Genomic DNA, 19,897 nt, shown 5'->3' on the forward strand with positions numbered 1-19,897 from the left:
CCTGAGCGAGCTCTTGGGGGCCCCCTGGTGGCCACCTGTGGGCATCGCAGGCCTGGGTTCCTGGCCTCCCACTGCTCCTAAATAAGCAGGAGAGCAGGTCCCTCACCAGGTCTTATGACGCTTGTCCTCACGAATAAGAAGAACCCTGTGGTCCAGCTACCCTCACCCCAGCCCCAGCTTCCTCCTTGGCTGAGCCTGGGCTGATAAAGCAGCGTTCCTGGGTGTGGCTCCTGTGTGCTCCGCAGAATCTTGGGCATCTCCCGTGGGGCTTCTCCGGGCCGGCTGGCAGTGGGTGAACCACCTGTGTGTGGGGGGGGAGGGGCGGGGCATAGGCCCCCCCCCCCGAGTCCCTCTAAAACCCCCTTATCCCAGGGGCCCAAGGACACACCTTCCCCCAGAGACCAGGCCAAGTTCATTGGGTGAATCCACCACTTTAATGTCTGCAGAGAACCTTCCAGGGTGCAGGGAAGGGAGTAGGGGCACCAGGGAGCAGGTTCAGAGAGTGAGGGATGAACAGACCCTCCAGAGACAGAGATTCTCAAGAAGGGAGCTGAGGAACAGACACTTAGCTACCAGAGAGGCTGTCCCACCTCTGAGAGAGGGGGGCACGAACACAGAGGGAGGGGGAAGGACTGAGCCCCGGGGTCAGGGCAGGGGCCCCAGGTCCCACTCCGAGTGGGTTTCCTAGGCCCTTCTGCGTCTGTCTGCCTGGGGGCCCAGCTGCAGGGTCCTCTGGGCAGCTTGCCCTGGTGTCTGCTGAGAGTCCTTGAGCCCACTGGTGACAGAAACCCTGCGGGGGAAGGTGCCCACCTGAGCCAAGTAAAGAAGGGAGAAGGGGGATTATGGCTCCCACTGCTGGGGCAGGTCCACGGAGGCACAGAGTGGTCCACAAGGAGTGCTGACCCCCCCCATCCCTTCTGCACCCACCCTCTGCCTGCCCTGAGGGGTCAAGAGTCGCCCAGCCCGGACCCCGACGTCCTGATATGCCCGGGCTGCCCCCCGGGCAAGGTCACAGTATGAGGAGGCTCTGAGCCATGTAGCCCCCACCTCAGTTGTAGAACACCTCGTCCTCCTCCTCCGAGAGGGAGATGCTGTCCACCGAGGGGAGGGAGCCCTGCAGGTGGGCCCCACCCTCAGGCCCCGGGCCCCTAGGCAGCCGCCTCCGATGCTGCTGTTCAGGGCTGGGGGGCTGGGGGTCGGCAGCTGTGATGGGGGGCTCATCGGGTGAGGGCCAGCCATCGGGGGAGAGGCCAGGGGAAGAGAAGGCCAGAAGACTGTCATCCTGGGAGGGGCCGCTCAGAAGACTGTCCTGAAGGTAGAGGTTCTCTAGTTCTGGAAAACCAACAGGAGGGGGAGGAGGCATGAGGAATGAAGTCCCGGACCCCCTCCTCACCCTCTCCTGGTGTGTGAGGGAAGGTGAAGGCCAGTGTTTTGTCACTGCTGAGCTGTGTGACCTTGGGCAAGTCACTGAACCTCTCTGAGCCCGTTTCTCCCTGGGGGTTCCAGGGGTGGTGGAATGAGTGGAGGAGTTAAAAGCAGGCCGTGCTGCCTGGGCTCGAATCTGAATCCTGCGCTCTGAAAATTGGGACAGTGTTCTTCCCCGGCCTCCGTTCCCTTCCCTCCCCTCACTGCCAGAGGAAGGATTAAATGAAGTAACTAGTATCAGGCTTCACCCAGGACCAAGCCCTGCTGAAGCAGTAACTGGGGGTGACCTGGGGTTCTAGAAGACTGGTTGGTTGTGCTAGGGATTAAGGTTCAGGTCCTGGCTCTGATGCCTCTAGCTGTGTAACCTAGGGCAAGTTTCCTGGTGCCTCGGTTTCCCTGAGACAATAACAGGACCTATTTCGTAGAGGTGTCGTGAGGATTAAGTGAGATAATACAATACTCACTTAACACAGTAATCGCTTAATCCCCACGATGCATTATTACTATTATTCTTCTCTCCTTTCCCCTTAGAGCTCTCCTTGGGCAGTGGGCCGGGCAAGGATCCCCAGCCCCATTGGACAGATGCAGAAACCAAGGCTGAGGAGACGGGGGCGGGGGGTTGTCCGAGGTCACAGTGCATTTGGTGGCAGGGCAGGCACCCAGGCCCTGCTCTGCTCCGCCCGCCCCGCCCCAGCGCTGGCCCAGGAGGTACCCTGTAGCTGGACGACGTCCTGAGGGCTGTTCTCGGGGTGAAGCTCCTCATTGTCCAGCGAGGACCAGGCGCTCAGTGTGGCCTCTGTGATGGCAAACTGTTCGGCGACCCCTGGGGGAGGGGGAGGACAGCGGGACTCAGCTCAGCAGGGACAGGGCAGAAGATGGGGGCAGGGCCTCGGTGCCAGGCCGCATTGGCACTCTGCAGTGAGCTGGCTGTCCATCCAGGCCCCGGTGATCAGAGCGCCCACCTGATGCCCCATCCACCCCCTGGCATTTTTTTTTTTGCCCTGCCTAGACACTGCCCAGGTGGTGACCCTCGGTCCCCTAAGGACCAGAGACCCTACGGTCCCGTCCCCATGCTCCCCCGTCCCCAACCTCTGACCTGCAGCAAAGCGGGCCTCCCGCAGCTCGTCTGGCAGGCAACAGTAATGCTCATCCTCAGCCGGGGATGGCTCCCAGCCCGACCGCTGGGCACGCCAGCCCTTCCACTCGATGAGGTGAGCCACGCGGCCACGCGCCATGGCCGTGGGCTTCGTGATGTGGTCCTTGATGCTCTGCACCACCCCTGGGGGCATGGAGGGCAGCTGGGTGACCGCTCTGATACAGAACCCAGCTCAGGGCCCTACCCCCGCTACCCCAGGCCCCCCAGTGCCTCAGGCCCACCCAATGACCTATGCCCTACAATCATTCATCGCTGTGTACTCACCCAGCGCCCTGCGTCCTCACAGCCTCATACCCACAAAGCCCTGTATCTATCTATGCAAGTCCCCCTGCCCAGCCAATGCCCGTGCCCACTCTGTACCCCACGGGCCCCAAGCCCCAAGGCCCCCCACCTCACTTAGATGCTCCCCACTCATGTGGAGGTCCCATGCACTGCCCCCCCCCACCACCAGCATCCCGCTTTCAGGCAATATTCCCCTCCACTTGGTGCTTCCTCCCCAGACCTGCCACACCCCTCATTCCCTTTGACCAGGTTTAGACCCTTCTGCCCCGAAGATCCACCCAAAGATCCACTCGAGATCCACCTGGTCCTCTCCCTTTATGCATTAATTAATAAGTGCTGAGAGAGCATCTCTTGTGCCAAGCCCAGTGCCAGCTCTGCTGAAGGGGAGACCTGAGTGGGGTGCCATATACCAGGTAGGCTTCCTGGAAGAGGTGGACTGGGGTTTGAGCTTTACAGGTAGGTTGGTAGGTTTGCAGGTGCATTGGACAGAAGAAGGCAAGACTGGAGGCTATTTCAGAGATGAGATGAGAAGGAAGGCATCGAAGAATCTGGCATGATTCCAGGACTACCAGGGGCGAGACGTGGGGGCAACACTAAGACTGGAAGAGGCTGGAGAGCCCCTCAGGGGCTAGACTAAGGACTCTGACATTTTCCTTCTAGCAATGGGGAGCCACAGCAGGGTAATGAGCAGGAGAGTGACAGGTTAGATCTGCTGTTTAGGAAGAGCATCCTAGTTAGGGAAGGGGCCAAGGGTGGAGATGAGGCTCTGTCAGATACCACTGAAGGGAAGCAAGAGACAGGACAGGGGCTGGGCAGTGTGGTGGGGGGGTGCGGGTGGCCTGAGGGTTCTCAGGAGGAGATTGGCTGGATGTGGAAGTTGACAGAAAGGGCTGTCAGGCATGATTCAGCATCTCTCTGAACCAAGGCTGAGCACACGGTCACTGGGGTCTCAGAGCCAAGACGCAAGGAACGGCAATATTTAAGCAAGACGGGGTATCCACCAAGGAAACCAGAGCCATAAGACTGAGAAAATGGGGAGGACGGAGGCAAGGAAGAAGGCGGAGCCCCCCTCCCCAAGCTAGATGTGTGGGCAACCGGCGAAGGTCTTTGCAGGAGGTGTTGGAGAGGCCCCCGCAGGGCCCCTGCAGAGGGAAGGGGTTTCAGGTGGCAAAGCGTCCAGGCAAACGGAGGGAGGGCCATGAGGGCCGTGAGGGATTTAAGGAGACGTGAGCCTGAGGTACGTGGGACAGACCTGTGAGCAAAGAGGCTGGCCCGCTGAGAACGGCCCGGAAGGTGTGCTCTGGGCCACCTGCGCGGCAGACCCGTGCTGGCCTGTGCGCCTACCTCCCCGCTGCCACTGCCTCCCGCCTGCAGCCCTCCCCAGAGCCTGCCCTTGGCTGAGAGCCTTCCCAGGGGCAACAAGGGACCAACGGGGGGCAGTAATATCCAAGCATCCGCCAGCACCGGGAGTGGTTCCGTCCGTGCTCCTGAGCTCCCCGGGGGTATCAGGCCGAGAACGGTTTCTCGTGCGGCCCCCTCTTTGCTGGGCTCCCTCCCCTGGCCCTGCTGCCCTCACTCCTACACACTGCCCTCCAGAACTACTCCTCAATAAAGCACTCGCATAATCCTCGTCCGGGGCTCTGCTTCTAGGGAACCCGACCCAAGGTGGGGTGACAGGCAGACTGCATCTGCTGAAGAGATCTGAAGACTCGGGGCCAGCTCCTCAGGGCTTCGGGGAGACCCCAACAACTTAACCCGGCCGGGGGGTCGGGGGGGTGGGTCAGGAACACTAAGTCACCACCCCTGGCCGAACCCGGCCCAGAGCGTGGCATCTGGAAAATGGTGACTCGGGCGGGGCTGCGATCCTTCCCTCTGCGGCCTAGCTCTGCCCTCCCCACGGCTAGTGTCCAGGGGTGGGGGACATGCTAACTCCAAGGCAGGAGAGGGCAGTCGGGGCCTACCCACAAGGGACGAGGTGGCTAGAGCCGCCACATTGTAGTTGCTGGAGCAGGACCTGGAATCAGACAGGTAGCCGTTGGTGGTCTGGAAGCACCTCTGCGGGGAAGAGAGGTGCCAGATGACATCCCCCCTGCACCTGCCAGAGGGCACCCCCCTCCCCACTTCCATCCCCACGAGGCATCCTCCCTGAGCGATTGTGCCCACCCCCACAGGGCCCTCCCACCCCGCCGTTCTCGTCAGGGCCCCCCTCCCCCAGGGCCGGCAGGACTGGGTGTTCAGGCTGGGCACTGCACAGTGAGGGGCAATGGTGTCAGCCGCGGCTGGCTGGACCGGGGGAAGGGCAAACGCACTGACCTGCCAAGGATCCCAACAGAAATCCATCTGTTTGTCCTAAAACGAGAGGAGAAAGAGGGTCAGGCAGGGCCTGGCACACAGTGCCAGCAGAAGGCACGGGTCCTGGAGCCCGGGGCGGTGGTGTCGGTCAGCCTTCTGGTATTCCAAGGTCGGGGTCTGCCTACTCCTGGGTCGTGCCCTGGTTTCCCTTGCCGTGCGGGAAAGACGGGGGGGCGGGGGGCAGGCAATGGTGGCTCTGCCAGCAAGGCAGCGAGTGCAGGACATAGATCCGACCGGGGTTCGAGTTTTGACTCTGTACTTTGCACCTGGGAACGCTTAGCCGAATGCCTTAACATCCCAGAACGTCAGTTTCTTCCTCTGCAAAGGGGTGATACTACCATTTACCCCACGGGTTGTCGTGATGCAAAGTGCCCAGCATGTCACTTAGCATGTGTATGCGCTAAAAATATATATATTATAATAATTATATCAAGAGGTAGGTCCAAGCCACGACCTCTGGGGTGGGGGTGGAAATGATGCAGCAAGATTTGAGACCCCCAGCAAGCTCTTCCTAATGCATCCGGACTAAGAATGCCACTCTTGGGGGCGCTTGGCTGGCTCAGTCACCCAGCACCCAGCTCTTGATCTCAGGGTTGTGAGTTCGAGCCCCACGTTGGATGCAGAGATTACTTAAATAAACTTAAAGAAAAAGAAAAAAAAAAAAAGAATGGCACTCTACCCTCCAGAGGGCAATGCAGGCTGCTAAGGGCTGGTGGGCTGGTGGTAGGGGGTGGGGGTGGGGGGACTTGTTATCTGCAAGACTGAGTTAATTTGGGTGGGAAAATCTCCAAGGCAGGACTCTCTTTTCTAAACAACCCAGGTCCAGGTCCTGGATGCCCAGGCTGACCCAGACCTTCATTCAACTGAGTACCAAACCTTGGGGGCTCTGATCCCACAGGAAGTAGCCAAGTGCGGCAGGAAGGGAAGATTGGAAAGGTTTCAGCTCCTCGTGGGGAGCTGTAGGGGACACTCTGGGAACCAGGGCATAGGTGGGGATGAAGGGTGACCAGTTACCTTGCCAGTGACATGGTCTGGAGCGACAGCAGGGGGATGGCTGGAGGGCAAGTCTGGGTTCAGAGGACCCGTGCCCTGGGGCATGGGGCAGTCCTTGTGGGCACTTGTGAACAGATCTGGAAATACAATGACAGGAGGAATTCAGAAAAACCGCACACTCTCCTCCTTATGGGGCCTGTTCAGGCCAGCCCCGAGAGATGGGCACTACGATATTATCATCCCTTGTCATCTTGTAGGGAACAGAGACCCAAGGCCATGGCAGATGAGGAGACCAGCTACATCTCCTCCCGCCTGGTCCCCTCCATGAGAATTATCGTCCGTCTGCCCGTTCCTCCGTTTCCCCTAATTCCAGCCCCCACACTCCAGAATTTTTGACCTCATGGAGACCTCCAGTCCCTTTCCCCTCCTCTTTTCCATTAGCCCCTGGTGCCCTCGCTCCCCTCCCGGCCCAGCCCTGGCCCAGCCTGCGAACTGAGCTCTCCTTCGCGGACGCCCTCAAGTCTCAACCGTGTTCAGTCTCCCCTCTGCCTGCTCTGCGCCTGGACCTGCATGTCACTGGAGAAAGTGGCCGTCTGGGGACCCTTCTACCTGTCTCCCATCACCGCTACGTTTGCTTCATGCCAGGCGGACTCCCTCGGGCGTCTTTCCTTCTCGAACCGGCAACCCTGGCACCCCCGACCCCACGCCCTACTCCTGGCTCTTCCTCGTCCCTCACTGAGACCCAGAAGCCTTCGGCAGGCTCCCTTCTGGCCCCATTTTTCTACCTCAAGTCATTACCCCGCCCGCATTTTGCCCACACCATCTGCTCTCCCTCCTATGACAGAGGAAGAACTATCCCTACCCCATCCGAGGCGAGCCCAGACCAGCCGTCCCAACCAGGCACTGGGACCTGGCCCTGCCCCCAACCCAGGAGCTCTGCTCTCTCTCTGCCCTGCCCCCAACCCAGGAGCTCTGCTCTCTCTCTGCTCTTGTGACCGTCCCGGTCTGTCTGTCTCCCTCTTGGCCGCCGGTGTGGTGGTCCCGACCCCAGCTCCCCCCAGCTCCGTGCCCACTCCTCCAACCCCTTCCAGGCCACGCTTAGAGTTGTGTTCGACCTCTACTTCCTGGACTCCCATTTTCTCCTCCACCCTTTTCGGGTCGCCTCTCCGGAGAAAGCCCTTGACTACCTGGCCAAGCCCAGCGGTTCATTGGCTTCTCAGCCTCTCCTCATCTTCCTCCTCTCTCCCAGGGCATCTCATCGGAGAGCGAGCGGCTGCCGCCCACATTCACACCCACAGCCCTGACTCTGCTTGAGTCCCACACTGAATTTCCAACTCCCTTCACGGATGCCCGGCAGGTGTCTCAAGGAAACTCAGGCCCGTCTTCCTCCACTTCTCCAATTTTAGAAAATGACGCAATGGTCCACCCAGCTGTACCAACCAAAAATCCAGTTTTCTCCGCGCTGCCTTAGCTCTACTGGCTGTCTCTCCAACCTCCCTTCCGGATTTACCCGTCTCCATCCCCACCACTGCTGCCCACGAGGGGGCATCACCCTCTCTCACCTGGACCACAAGAGGGCCACAGCCTCCTGCTTCCTCTCCTGGCACGCAGCCCACTCTCCACCCGGCCGCACAGGGATGCTACAGGTCGGACTGCACCTTTGCTGAAGACCTGCCGCTGGCTTCCTTCCATTGAACCTGACGGGAGAGCCAGCCCCTCACCCTGCACGCCAGCCTGGTCCCTGTTTCTGCCACTCTGGCCTCCCTGCTGCTCCCCAAATGGCCCACTTGTTCTTTGTCCTTGCTATCCCCTCCACCTGGAACACCATCCCCAGATCTTCCTGAACCGTGTCACTCAGGTCTCAGCTCAAGGTCACCTCCTCAGGGGGCCCTCCCTGCCCCCAGGGCCAAGCTTCCTTTACAGCAGCCGGCACTCTTTGACGTTCTTGTGTTTTGAAGTGTCCGATCCCTCTGGGAATGCGAGACCATGAGAGCAGAGACCATAGCAAAGACCAGAGAACAGGGCCTGGCACCCAGAGGGTGTTCTGTCGACACTGTGGAGTGACCTCTGCCTGTATTATAGCAGTTAGCACAGGCTGTCTGCTAAAAGCATGTGTGGGAGGGCAGGGACCAGTCCCATCGTGATGCATTCTCAGGGCCTACCACATAGTAGGCTTGCAGAAGTTGCTGAAGGGATGACAGGCTGAACTGAAGAAGCGGGGTTTGCTGGACTGAATTCTTGGGCTGAACTGAAGAGGACTCCACCTCCAGAGGGTAACTGGGAACACCCTTACGTTCACTTGAGTAAGCATTTCTTTCTGATGCATTCCAAAGCATTAGCTGAGCACCTACTACGTGCCAGGCTCTGTTCCGGGCACTAGGAACACTGACAAACAATGACAAGCAAGACGGAGATGGTTTCTGCCCTCACGGAGCTGACATTCTAGTTGGTTCATTCATTCATTCATTCATTCATTCATTCATTCATTTATGCATCCATTCATTTCTTCTCCCACTAAGCATCCATTTAATACATGTCTGTACCATCCAAGCTCCTGGGCACAGAGGCGGGATTAAGACTTCATCCCTGCCCTCTGGGAGCTCCCAGTTGCCTGGAAACCAGTCCCAAAGCCCCTCATTCAAACACAAGGCTGATGGGCGGTGGCGGGGGGGGGCAGGAGCACCCACGAGTGCTCCCGTTCTTCACCCCCCTCTCCTGGTATGATGGAACGGACTCCTCACGCGGATGGGGGAGCTAGCCAGGAGGGGGTGCCAGGAGGAAGGTGCTGTAGGCAGAGGGAGGGGTGTGCAGCTTGTACAAAACCGTGGAGTCTGGGAGACTGGAGGAGCAGGGGTGTCTGGGCCGTGGCAGGGAGGGGGATCTCTGCAGGACGCTGGTCCCAGCCTGCAGCTTCCCTGTGCTGGACGCTAGCTCCCACCACCCTTCTCTGGCTTAGGTGGCCCAGGCAGAGTCTGCAAGAGCGGATGGCATGGAAGCAAGCAGGGCTTCCCGGAGGAAGCGGAGGTGGAAAGTACCAGGTGCTCCCAGAGGCAGGGCTGGGCCGGGGGCTGAAGTGTGACTAGGGGGCTTTCGGAGGTGTTGGCAGGGAGGGGAGGACGGGGAGCCGGAGGACAGCATGAGTGCTCCACTGGCCTCACTTGTGCCTTTGGATCGCTTTCTCCTCCTGTTTTTTGCGCATTCACAGCCCCTGCCCCATGGGCTTGGCTCCCAACTGGCAGCAACCGTGTCTCCTTCGGGTGAGCCACTCTCTGGCAACCGGAGGCGAGTTTATGACCCTTTGTTTGGGGTTGAAAAGCTCAGAGTCCCCCCCGCGGGATGGGGCTGCAGCCACCCTCGCAGGGCGACAGACCCTTTGCGGCCCCTCTCCTCCGCCTTGCTCTCTCCATTCCTTTACTGGTTTCCTCTGGAAGATCTCCTTCATACACCAGTTGCACCCAAATCCTCATTCCAGGGTCTGCTCCTGAGGAGCTGGTCCAGAGACAACTGGGTGACACTCTGGGGCCAGATCGCCCCGTTCAACTCCCAACTCTGCCCTTTACTACCTGTGGGACCTTGACTTTGCCTCTTGGAGCCTCCATTTCTTCATCTGTAGAATGGACAGTTGGCTGTTCTTGTTCTCTAGGTATTGCCTACCAGGATCCAAAGCAGAACAGAGACGTACCGGGTACCCCACTTGGAAGAAAGCCACTGTCAAGGGCAGGGGAAGCAAACACCCTCTTCAAGGTGGTTGAAACAGGCTGTTCTACCCCAGCCATCCACCACCCTTCTGACGCTGCTGACTTCACAAGTGAAGTGAGGGGGCTCTCAGAAATCTGGGATGCCTGCACAAGAGAGGCCAGCATCCTTACCCACCCGCCCCACCCCTGGCTGGGTGTCGGCACAGCTGGGGAGAGACAGCTGGGCCGGGAAGAGGAGTGGAACGGCCTGCCTTATGAGTTTCTCAAGGGTCAACAGGACACTGAGGAAGGGGCCGTGTTTGACTTCTGCTGGTGCCCCCTAAGAGGGCTGCATGAAGGACAAGGGGACCCCAGGCCTCAGAGGCTGGAAGGTGGGCAACTTTAGGGGTCAAGGGAGTTGGGCTGAGAATGGAAGAGGTCACACCAGGTCAGATCTCCCTGCAGTGGGCAGGCCCCCCAGATGGCCCCTGGCAGAACTCACACATGCTAATCTGGGACCTGTGGTCCCCCTGCCACCTCAACGTCCACCTCTCTCCCTCTTGCACTCCAGCCACACTGATGGCTCAGACACGCCCAGCACATTCCTGCCTCAGGGCCTTTGCACTGGCTGCTCAGTTCCTCCAGCTGGAACTCTCTCCTCCCACATAGCCGCAGGTTCACTCCCACACTGCATTCAGGTCTCTGCTCAAATGGTAGAACCTCAGCGAGGTCTCCAGCCATTTCGTTTAATGACACCTGTCCTTTCCTACCCCGTGATCTTATGGTGCCCACCACCACACATTATACGTCCCTTCCCTTATTCACAGTCTTTCAGTAGACCATCAGCTGTCTACAGGCTGGTCCTCGTCAGCTTTATTCACCACCACAGCCCCAGCACCTGCCACAGGGCCTGCACATTGCTCACTAAACTTTGCCTCAACAGGGGTGCCTGGGTGGCTCAGTTGATTAAGCGTCCAACTCTTGCTTTCAGCTCAGGTCATGATCTGATGGTTTGCGAGTTCAAGCCCCACATCAGGCTCTGCGCTGACAGTGCAGAGCCTGCTTGGGATTCTCTGTCTCCCTCTCTCCCTGCCTCTCTCTCTCACTCTCTCTCTCTCTCTCAAAAGAAATAAACATTAAAAACAAAAATTTTTTTTGGCCTCAACAGTGAGCCAGTTTGAGCCAACAGAGATCACTAGAACTCCAGAGGGATAAAAATATCTTGGCCACTTTTCTACAAGTTCCTCATGCCAGACCCCAACATGTCAGAGGAGAATGGGACCCAGAGAGAGGAGGGAGGCCAGCAGAGGAAAAAGCAGGCTGTGGCCCTCAGGTGCGGCCAGTCTTGACTGGACGGCCAAAGGGAACACCAAACAGGGTGTGAGGTGAAAGTCTCCATCCACACCGGACGGGACTCAGGATCCCCTGAGATTGGCCCAGAGGCGGCTGCAGGCGGGCAGCTGAGGGAGGTCTGAATGAGCCTGTCTGAAGCAGGACTGGAGAAAAGGAAGGCAGAGTCAGGACTGACATTCCCACGCCCTGAACTCAGAGCTCAATCACCCAGGAGCCAAGAGGAGTGTGGGCCGAGCCGTGTGCTTGCACACGGGAACATTCCACACATCCTGGTCTTTATCCCGAGGCCCGGCTGCGTGTCCCTGAGCTGGGACTGCCCCTCTCTGGGTTTCAGAGTCTCCATGTGTACAAAGACCGTGTTCCAGGTCCCTCCAAGGTGGCGTTCAAGCAGGGGCACATCCTTCAGTGGGTCATGCAAGCCACTTACTAGGTCATATTTTTCAAGAATAAAATAAAATAGGGGCACCTGGGTGGCTCAGTCAGTTAAGCATCCGACTTCAGCTCAGGTCATGACCTCACAGTTCATGGGTTCGAGCCCCACATCGGGCTCTGTGCTGACAGCTGGGAGCCTGGAGCCTGCTTTGGATTCTGTCTCTCTCTCTCTCTCTCTCTCTCTCTGCCCCTCCTCTGCTTGTGTGTGCACGTGCTCTCTCTCTCTCAAAAAATAAACAAACATTTAAAAATTAAAAAATAGAATAAAATACGGATGCCTGGGTGGCTTAGGCAGTTAAGCATCGAACTCTTGACTTCAGCTCAGGTCATGATCTCATGGTTTGTGAGATCGAGCCCCGCATCTCACTCAGCACTGACAGCATGGAGCCTGCTTAGGATTCTTTCTCTCTCCCTCTCTGTCTGCCCCTCCCCTGCTCACACACATTCCCCACCCCACCCCCAAAAAATAAATAAACTTAAAAAAGAGTCTGTTAAAAAAGTGATAAAATAAAACAGAAAATACCAGAACCTACGGAGGAGTCAGGTTAAGTATTGTTTCATGAAACTTCAGTTTATTATTATTTTTTTAACATTTATTTATTTTTGAAGGAGAGAGAGACAGAGTGTGAGCAGGGGAGAGGCAGAGAGAGAGGGAGACACAGAATCCGAAGCAGGCTCCAGGCCCTGAGCTGTCAGCACAGAGCCCGATGTGGGGCTCGAACTCACACTCACACGTGATATCATGACCTGAGCTGAAGTCGGACGCTTAACCAAGTCACCTAGGCGCCCCATGAAACTTTAAATTGCACAGACACGCATGTGCTCACACAAGTGTGCCTACGCACCTGTGGTAGGAATTCTCTATGTGTGTGCTAGGTCGTGATGCAAACTATATTTATTGCTACGGGTTCCAGTCAAAAACGTCTGAGAGTGGCCATTCCTAAGATTCCAGAGTGCATAAGCAGGGGCCTGCCAGGGTGCAGGCAGAGTTGTGCTGGCTGCAGGCTGTCCCGGGGAACTTTGAGAGGTGCCGGAATATTTCTAGGGGTCCCTGGTCGTCCCTGAAGCTGTTTTAAAACTGTGTGGTCTGCAGACTGGAGAGTAAGGGGAACTGGGCACTGCGGAAGCTGCTAGGCCGTGTCAAAGGCCTGGAGCAGACATGGCTTGAGCAAGGTCATTGGCCAAGGTGGACTTGGAGGGCTGCTGGCTCTCAGCCCCTCTCTGGCTTTCCTGCCCCCTGCCTCAGTTGGCGTCTGGGAGCCTCCTCCAAAGCTGCCTTCTCCCCCTGAGGACTTTGGCCCCGTGATGTCACAGGCTGGTTGCCATGGAGACGTCAGGTAATGGAGCAGCCCAGGGTGAAGTCACAGGCTGCTCTTCGCCCAGCTGGGACCGGCAGCCTCGTCACCACCAGCAACTGGAAAAACACAGTGTTTCATGTGGGGTGGGGGCTGGGGACAGCCTGGGGGGACCCCTGGCCATCGCTCCTGTGGGCGTCTCCTTCTCCGAGGCAGTGGTGGGGTCGTCCTTCCTCTCCGGGTCCACACCCTACTCCTTTGACCTCAAGGCCTGAGGCCCCTTTGGAGACCTGCCCCCTCCCCCGCCTCCCCTGGCCACAGCAGTGACAAGCCTCTGGTTGCCCTAGCAACTTGGAAGGGGCCATCTTGATCCTGCAAGGAGAGGGGTGTCATCCAGACGTGTCCTCTGTCCCTGTGCCTTCAGCCAGAGCTCTCTCCTGCCTACCAGGGATGCTTCCTGCCTTCTCACACCAGCTCCTCAATCTTCTGCAGACAGTTCCTCCTGATGTCTAACCTAAGCCCCTCTTGCTGCAAAGCTCCCACCCTGGTTTTCTCTGCGTGCTCCTTGGGTGAGTCTGCAGCTCAGCTCCCTCTCACACGTGCCTCGGAGCCATCTAGCCCCTTTAGCTGTTCTTTGGTGCTCACATCCCAGCCCATTAGTCATTGTGGCTGCCATCTGCCCCTGGAGTGTCTCCCAGGGCTCTGCACCCCAGGAGGGCAGGGAGGGCCCAAGGTAACCCCATTCTTTCCCAGCAGCCCAGAGAGGGTAAACTTCCTCTTGAAAGCACACAGGAGGGGCGCCTGGGTGGGTCAGTCTGTTAAGTGCCCAACTTGGTTTCGGCTCAGGTCATGATCTCACGGTTCGTGGGTTCGAGCCCCGCATCGGGCTCTGCACTGACAGCATGGAGCCTGCTTGGGATTCTGTCTCCCTCTCTGTCTGCCCCAGCCCCACTTGCTCTCTCTTTCAAAATAAATAAAAATAAACTTAAAAAGCAAGCAAGCAAGCAAGCAAGCAAGCACACAGTAATTGATACGCAGCCGGGGTGCAAAGGTCCTCACCGTGCCCCCCCACCCCCCACCCATAGCCGCCAAGCTTGGGCTCTAAGCTTCTCAGGACCCCTGTGGCTGAGCGCACAGTGCAGTCCTCCAGCCAGGGGCTCCCCGGGTGCGTGCTGCTGGCCGGCTGAGGTCCAGGCCCTGTCCTAGTCTCTGAGGAGAACACTTTTACAGTCCCTGCCCCGGGTCCAATCCCAGATGCGTCACAGCCCCTGTGAGCTGTGGGCTCTCACCTGTGAGATGAGAGTCCCCACATCCTCAGGAAAGGGTTGCCGAGGATGAAGCACCCGTCACATCAAACACTCCGGAAACGGTGGCTGCTCTGTCCCTCTCCCCTCTCAGACCTGAGATCCTCTTTCTGGAGCGGGTGGACAGATCGCGGTCACCACCGGTGACCTCTGGTCCTGCCCCTAGGGCTGGAGCTTACCGTGGGGACTGTGCAGAGGGAGGCCACCGGGAGTGAGCCCTTGGCCTCTCTGCCTGGTGAGTCACTGCCGTGACAGCAGGCTGTCGCTCTGAGCTTGGCAGAGGCCTGGCCTCGAGTGGACAAAGTGCCCTTCTGCTCCCCAGGACATTTGTTTATAGGTCACCAGGACCACAGCGGTAACTTCATCAGTGAGCTGATGCAGAGCAAGGGGGTCCGTTTCCATTCCCCAACCAAGGATGGGAGGGAGACAACGGGCCCTTCTCTAGGACCTCCCACACACCTCAACTCCTTTCCATTTCCTCTGCCATCCTGTGGCTCAGTCTCTTTGATGAGCTATCCTAGAGCTCATCTTGGGCTAGCCTCACCTCCTCCAGGCAGCCTGCCTAGATTGGCCTCGGCTGTATTAGCCCTAATGAGCAAAGTCTGGCCTGCAGTGATTTGCTGCCATTATTTATTGAACACCTACTATTTTTCAGGGCCGAGGCCTTGACTGTCCTAGGCCTTTTCATCCATTATCTCTTGTTTAACCCTCACTAAAATCCTGCAAAGTAGATACTATTATGTCCACTTTACAGACAGGGAAACTGAAGCTCAGGAAGTTAAATCACTTCTGCAAAGTCACCAGCTAATAAGAACAGAGATGGGGGTTCAAACCTAAATCAGTCTGAAATTCCAGAGACTGTGCTCAAACCACTAACCAGTGGTGATCTCCTCAAGCAGTTTTTGTGCACGTGTGTGTGTGTGTATGTGTGTGTGTCCGTGCCCTGCCTCCCCACTTAGACTACTCCACGGGCAAGGCTGTGTTTCTTTCCTCAGCCAGTGAGCTCCTAACAAGGCTCGGTCTACTCCTTCCTCAGTCTCCCCCAGTGCCCGTGTCGGACTGCTCACTGGCTCTGCAAGGGCCAGGGTGAGAAAGAGCTGAGGGGCTGGGGCAGGGGCGTGGTCAGTGGGCCCTGGGCACTGTGGGTGGCTCTGGCCGGCCCCTTCAGAGCTGGAGCCTTCTCCCAGACATCATAGATGTCTGACCTTCCAGAAGAAAGGCTTCAGTCTCCGATTTCTGCCCTCACCCCAGGGCCCAGGGCACTGAGAGCCCCAGGGTGAGGCCAGGAGGCTGATGGGCTGGTTGGAGGATAGGGCTGGGGCAGGAGGGGCAGGCGGAGGGGTGCCAGGGCCATGGGGCGGCCCTGAGAGAACCTGCAGCCGGGAGAGAGGGAGGTAGATATTAACTCCCCCTGCTCCATACACTTTGTCACCAGTGGTGGCAGCAAAGCCCCAACCACGTGAGTTATTCGAGAGTTGTTTTTTTTTTAAGCACTGGCCATGCCCTGGGTACCTCTCTCACGTAGGGCACATCAGAAAGCAAAGGGCAAGGGGTCCCTCCTCAGGCGCTGGGCTACCATGGACCTGGATTCAAATCCTGCCTCTCAGTGTCCTGGCTGTGTGACCTCAGGTAAGACTCTTCCTGTCTCTGAGCCCCGTGTCTCCCCTCCCAGGGTTGAATGAGGACAAACTAGGTCAGAGGAGTAAAGGCTCAGCCGGGGTGAGGCTAAGCCCTTGATAAATGGTAGCTTAGTAGATGATGAATACAAAGTAGCTCCTGGAAATAGCATTTGTTGCCTTACTCTGGTCCCCATGACTTTCCCCAAGTCCTCAGTACCTCAAATGCCTGCCACAGGGCAGTCATGAGGGCAGGACGGGGCTGGAAGCCTCCGAGGCCTCCCCTTTCCCAGACAAGAGGGTCTCTTTGTTATCTCGGTGATAACAAAACATTTCAAATGAAACAAATAGTAACACTTATGAGTGCTTACTTCCTGCCAGGCACGGGTCTGAGTGCTCTACAGGAATTAAGTCATTTGATCCCTGCCCAGCAACCCTAGGACATCAATACTGGTATTAGTCCCATTTTAGAGATGAGAGCACTGAGACACACATCCAAGGTTAAGTAACTTGCTGAGGTCACAGAGCTAGTGAATGGTGTGGATGGGAACCTAGGCTGGCCAGCTCCAGAGTCTGCACTCCTGACCTCTCAGGCCTGGCACAGAGAAGGGACGTGCTGCCCCATGCTGCTATGGGGAGGCTCTGCCAGGTGTGGCCTGTACCCGGGGCTCGGGTTTGGCTAGGGCGGCCCCACCTGGGTGCAGGCTCTGGGCTGAGTATGGGCATAGCATGAGGCTTGCGATCCCTGGCCTGGCTTCAGGGCTACGTAGCAGGCACAGCAAAGTGCTTGGAGACAGTGGTTGTTATTGGCACTGGTTGTTCCGAGAACAACACTCGGACGCTCATGGAAGCCTGTAGCTGGAGAGGAGCGGCCAGGCCCCCGGGCTACGGGTTGGGGGTGTGGTGCAGGAGGCGAAGGGCACAGGGTCAGCTATTTTCAGGTCACTCAACTCCCCCTCTGGGCAGTTTCTCCATTTTGTAAAATGGGTTCTGTGATAGTACCTACCCCAAATTAGCTACTTGTGCCTAAAATGCTCCAACCAATACCTGGTAAGCTGTAAGCACTCTGACAGTATTAGTGACAATTAGAGGCTGGGTGGCCTCCACTTAGTGCTTCGGTCCCTGGGACCACAGTTGTCCTCTGCTCAAGTGGTCCCGGACCTTCATCCAACTTGCCCCATGCATGTTGGGGCTGTAAGCCCCAGGAAGCAGACAAGGTTAGAACACACAACTAGATCTGGCGGGGGCACTGGGGAGCCCAAGCCGCAGAAGGAAGGGTGCCTGTGTGACCTCAGACAGCACAGCAGAGGGTGCCAGCCCCTGGTTGGGGGGTCAGAGGACCTTGGCAGGAATCTCTTCCTCCCTGGCCCCTGTGCTGTGTTCAATGGGTCTGCAGCCTTCCAGCTCACAGACAGGTCCACTCGGGTCCCTGGCGCGGGATGGCCAAGTGATGCGGAAGGGACATAGTCACCAAGGAAACACTAGATCCCAGCTGTCCCACACCCAGAGCCTGCCCAGAGCCTTCCGGTTTCTGGAAACACACTGAGAGGCTGTCAGTCCTCAAGGATCTTAAATACTCTCCCGGAACCCTTGAAACTACCTTCCCCTCTGGCCACCTTTAGGCCTCACAAGGGCAGACGCTGTACCGGACCCATCTCCGCTAGACGCCCACCCAGCACGCACACAGTAGGTGTCGCGCTGACATCAGCGTAATGAATGAATAAGTTTGTGAACCTCACACAACCTCAGTCCCACCCACGATCCCAGCCCTGACACCCTCCTGAGACACCCCAAGCTACTAGCCTGAACGTCCCACTTGGACTGATGAGCTCCTTAGAGGCCAGAGGATGGGGGAGGGGTGCTGCGCTCCTTCCTCAGCACCCCTCCCCCCCCAGGACAAGACCCCCTCCAGGGCCTGTGCGGCCCTCCCCAGTGCCTGTTCATCCCTCAACCCCTGAAAGTAAGCTATTGGCTGTGTGGTTGGGGTCAGTGGGTTTGGCCTCAGTCTGCAGAGCTGGGGCCAAGGCCTCAGTCACTTCCACCCCCCCAGCCCCCCCCTCCCCCGTCTCCAGCCCCCCTGCTCTGTGCAGGACTCCACCGGCACCCTCTCCGGGCAGTTCACTCCCACTCCTGGGGTACCACCTTGGGAAGTGCAGGAGAGCAGAGGGGGCCAGGGCAGGGCCGAAAGCTCAGAGGCAGAAAGAAAGGCCCAGGGGTTCCTGGGAACATCAGCTGTCTCTGTCCCTTCCAGTCCCCTGACCACGAATGGGGGTGGGGAGGAGGCGGTAGGGATGAGGGTGGGGGGAGGGATACCTTCTTTATAACCTGTGCATGTCCATTAACCCATTGCTGTCCGTGGGGTTCCGGGACCCTGAAGACAGGGGCCTGGGGTAAGGGGACAGAAGTGCCCGCGTCGGGCAAGGAAGGCCTGTGCCTTGGAGGAGTGTGGGAAGGAGAGTCGGCCTGCTCCCCTGGTGTCCCCACCGCCTCTCCAGAGAAGCCAGGAGCAACCAGGAGCCTCCCTCCCCTCAGAGCACACGGCAGGGGGTGTGTGGCTGCCGGCTTGGAAGCGACCCCGCTCCGAGCCACCTGCCTGGGTGTGGTTCCAAGCCGGGCTGGAGATGCGGTGACCTCCCCGTGCTCTCCCCGCGCTGCCCCCCTCCCCCGTCCTCCCGGGGCACCGCGTCCCCTGGGGCTCGGTGGGGTGGCGTGGGGTGGTACCGGTCGCGAAGGCCGGGTCGCCCCCCACCCCCGCTCCCACCCCCCAGGTTCCCGGGAGCCGGCGAGCGGACGTGCGAGCGTCCTCGGCTTGGGGCCCCGGGCCCCCGACCCCCCACCCGGGCCGGCAGCCCCCTCACCTCGCGACACGCAGGAGCCCATCACGGGGCCGCGGGGCCGGGCCGCTGCGCCTCGGGTGCGTCGGGCCGCCGGGCGCTCATCTCTCCGCGGGCCCGGGGCTCACGCGCGGCGCCGGCGCAGCGGGCGGGAAGGGGCTGGGGCTCCGCTCGGCTCCCCGTCGCTCCCGCCGGGTCGTGCCCGCCGCCGCCTCCCGCGCCGCGCCCGCTCCTGCCAGCCGCGGGCAGCACGGCGGGCGGGGGGACCCGGGGGACCGCGCGCCCCGAGCCCGCGAGCGCAGAGCCGCGCGCAGGGCGCCCCGCCCCTTCCCCAGCGCCCGGCGCCGCCCGCCGCGCGCACCTGTGGCCGCAGCCCCGGCTGGGGGGCGGGGTCGGCGGGGCGGGGTCGGCGGGACGGGGGCGGGGCGGGGCGGGTTGGGGGTGCCCGGCGCGGGCGCGGCGGCGGGGGTGCGGGGTGACCCGGGCTGGACGGAGGGAGGGAGCCACGGCGAGCGGCGGGGAGCCGGGGAGAGGGGATGGAACCTCTGACCCTCACCCGTCGCCACCTGGTGACAGGGGCTGAAGGTCAGGGAAGGGGACCGGCAGCGGGGACGCGGAGATTCCAGGATTTGGGGCACAAAGCACACACCTTAACTTAATCGGGACCAGACGCCTGGCGCAGCGCAGTAACACCAGTTCCACTCCGCCCATTGAACAGGGGAAGAAACTGAGGCTCACCGAAGGCTTGCCTGAGGTCCCTTAGGCTGTGAGGCGACTTTGAGGGTCAGCTCCTCCTCCGGGCCCACTGGCCCGCACAGAGGCTGGGCGGGGCTTCTTCTCAGCCCTGGGTCCCTTCTCATGGGGCAACCGCGGCTCACTCACGCGCACACGCTCACGCGTGTCCCACGCATCCGTACCCACTCATGGACACGAGCTCGCATACACTAGCACACACATGCAGCCATCCGCGTTTGCACACGTCTTACACACTCACACACCCAGCTCCTGAGCGAACCTTCCCTTGCACAAGCACTGCGGTGTCTGAAGCACTGACTTGCACTCGTATCTCACCCCATCTTTACACCTACACCTACCTGGGCGCCTTCCTCAGGTTCGCTGGCTGCCTTCCAAAACCTGGCGATGGCCGTGCAGGGTTTTGAGGCATGAATAAGGTTTGA

The 19,897-nt window shown here is 59.2% G+C and overlaps 1 protein-coding gene across 2 annotated transcripts; it reads right to left on the reverse strand.

Annotated features, from left to right (window-relative positions):
• Nucleotides 1–415: 415 nt before the first annotated feature.
• Nucleotides 416–19,474, reverse strand: FAM131C (family with sequence similarity 131 member C). 2 transcript variants are annotated; one of them, XM_045475784.1, is made up of 7 exons: nucleotides 19,369–19,474; nucleotides 6,230–6,345; nucleotides 5,177–5,212; nucleotides 4,825–4,918; nucleotides 2,522–2,704; nucleotides 2,138–2,248; nucleotides 416–1,332 (listed from the first exon to the last, which is right to left on the reverse strand). In XM_045475784.1, exons 2-7 carry the CDS (start codon nucleotides 6,311–6,313, stop codon nucleotides 1,049–1,051), a joined length of 792 nt encoding a protein of 263 aa, XP_045331740.1. In that variant the 5' UTR covers nucleotides 6,314–6,345; nucleotides 19,369–19,474; the 3' UTR covers nucleotides 416–1,048. The 2 variants fall into 2 exon arrangements, with proteins under 2 accessions (XP_045331740.1, XP_045331739.1); XM_045475783.1 differs by lacking the exon at nucleotides 19,369–19,474 and adding an exon at nucleotides 18,744–19,049.
• Nucleotides 19,475–19,897: the final 423 nt, after the last annotated feature.

This window comes from Leopardus geoffroyi, chromosome C1, assembly GCF_018350155.1.
Source record: "Leopardus geoffroyi isolate Oge1 chromosome C1, O.geoffroyi_Oge1_pat1.0, whole genome shotgun sequence".
Classification (NCBI taxonomy): domain Eukaryota; kingdom Metazoa; phylum Chordata; class Mammalia; order Carnivora; family Felidae; genus Leopardus; species Leopardus geoffroyi.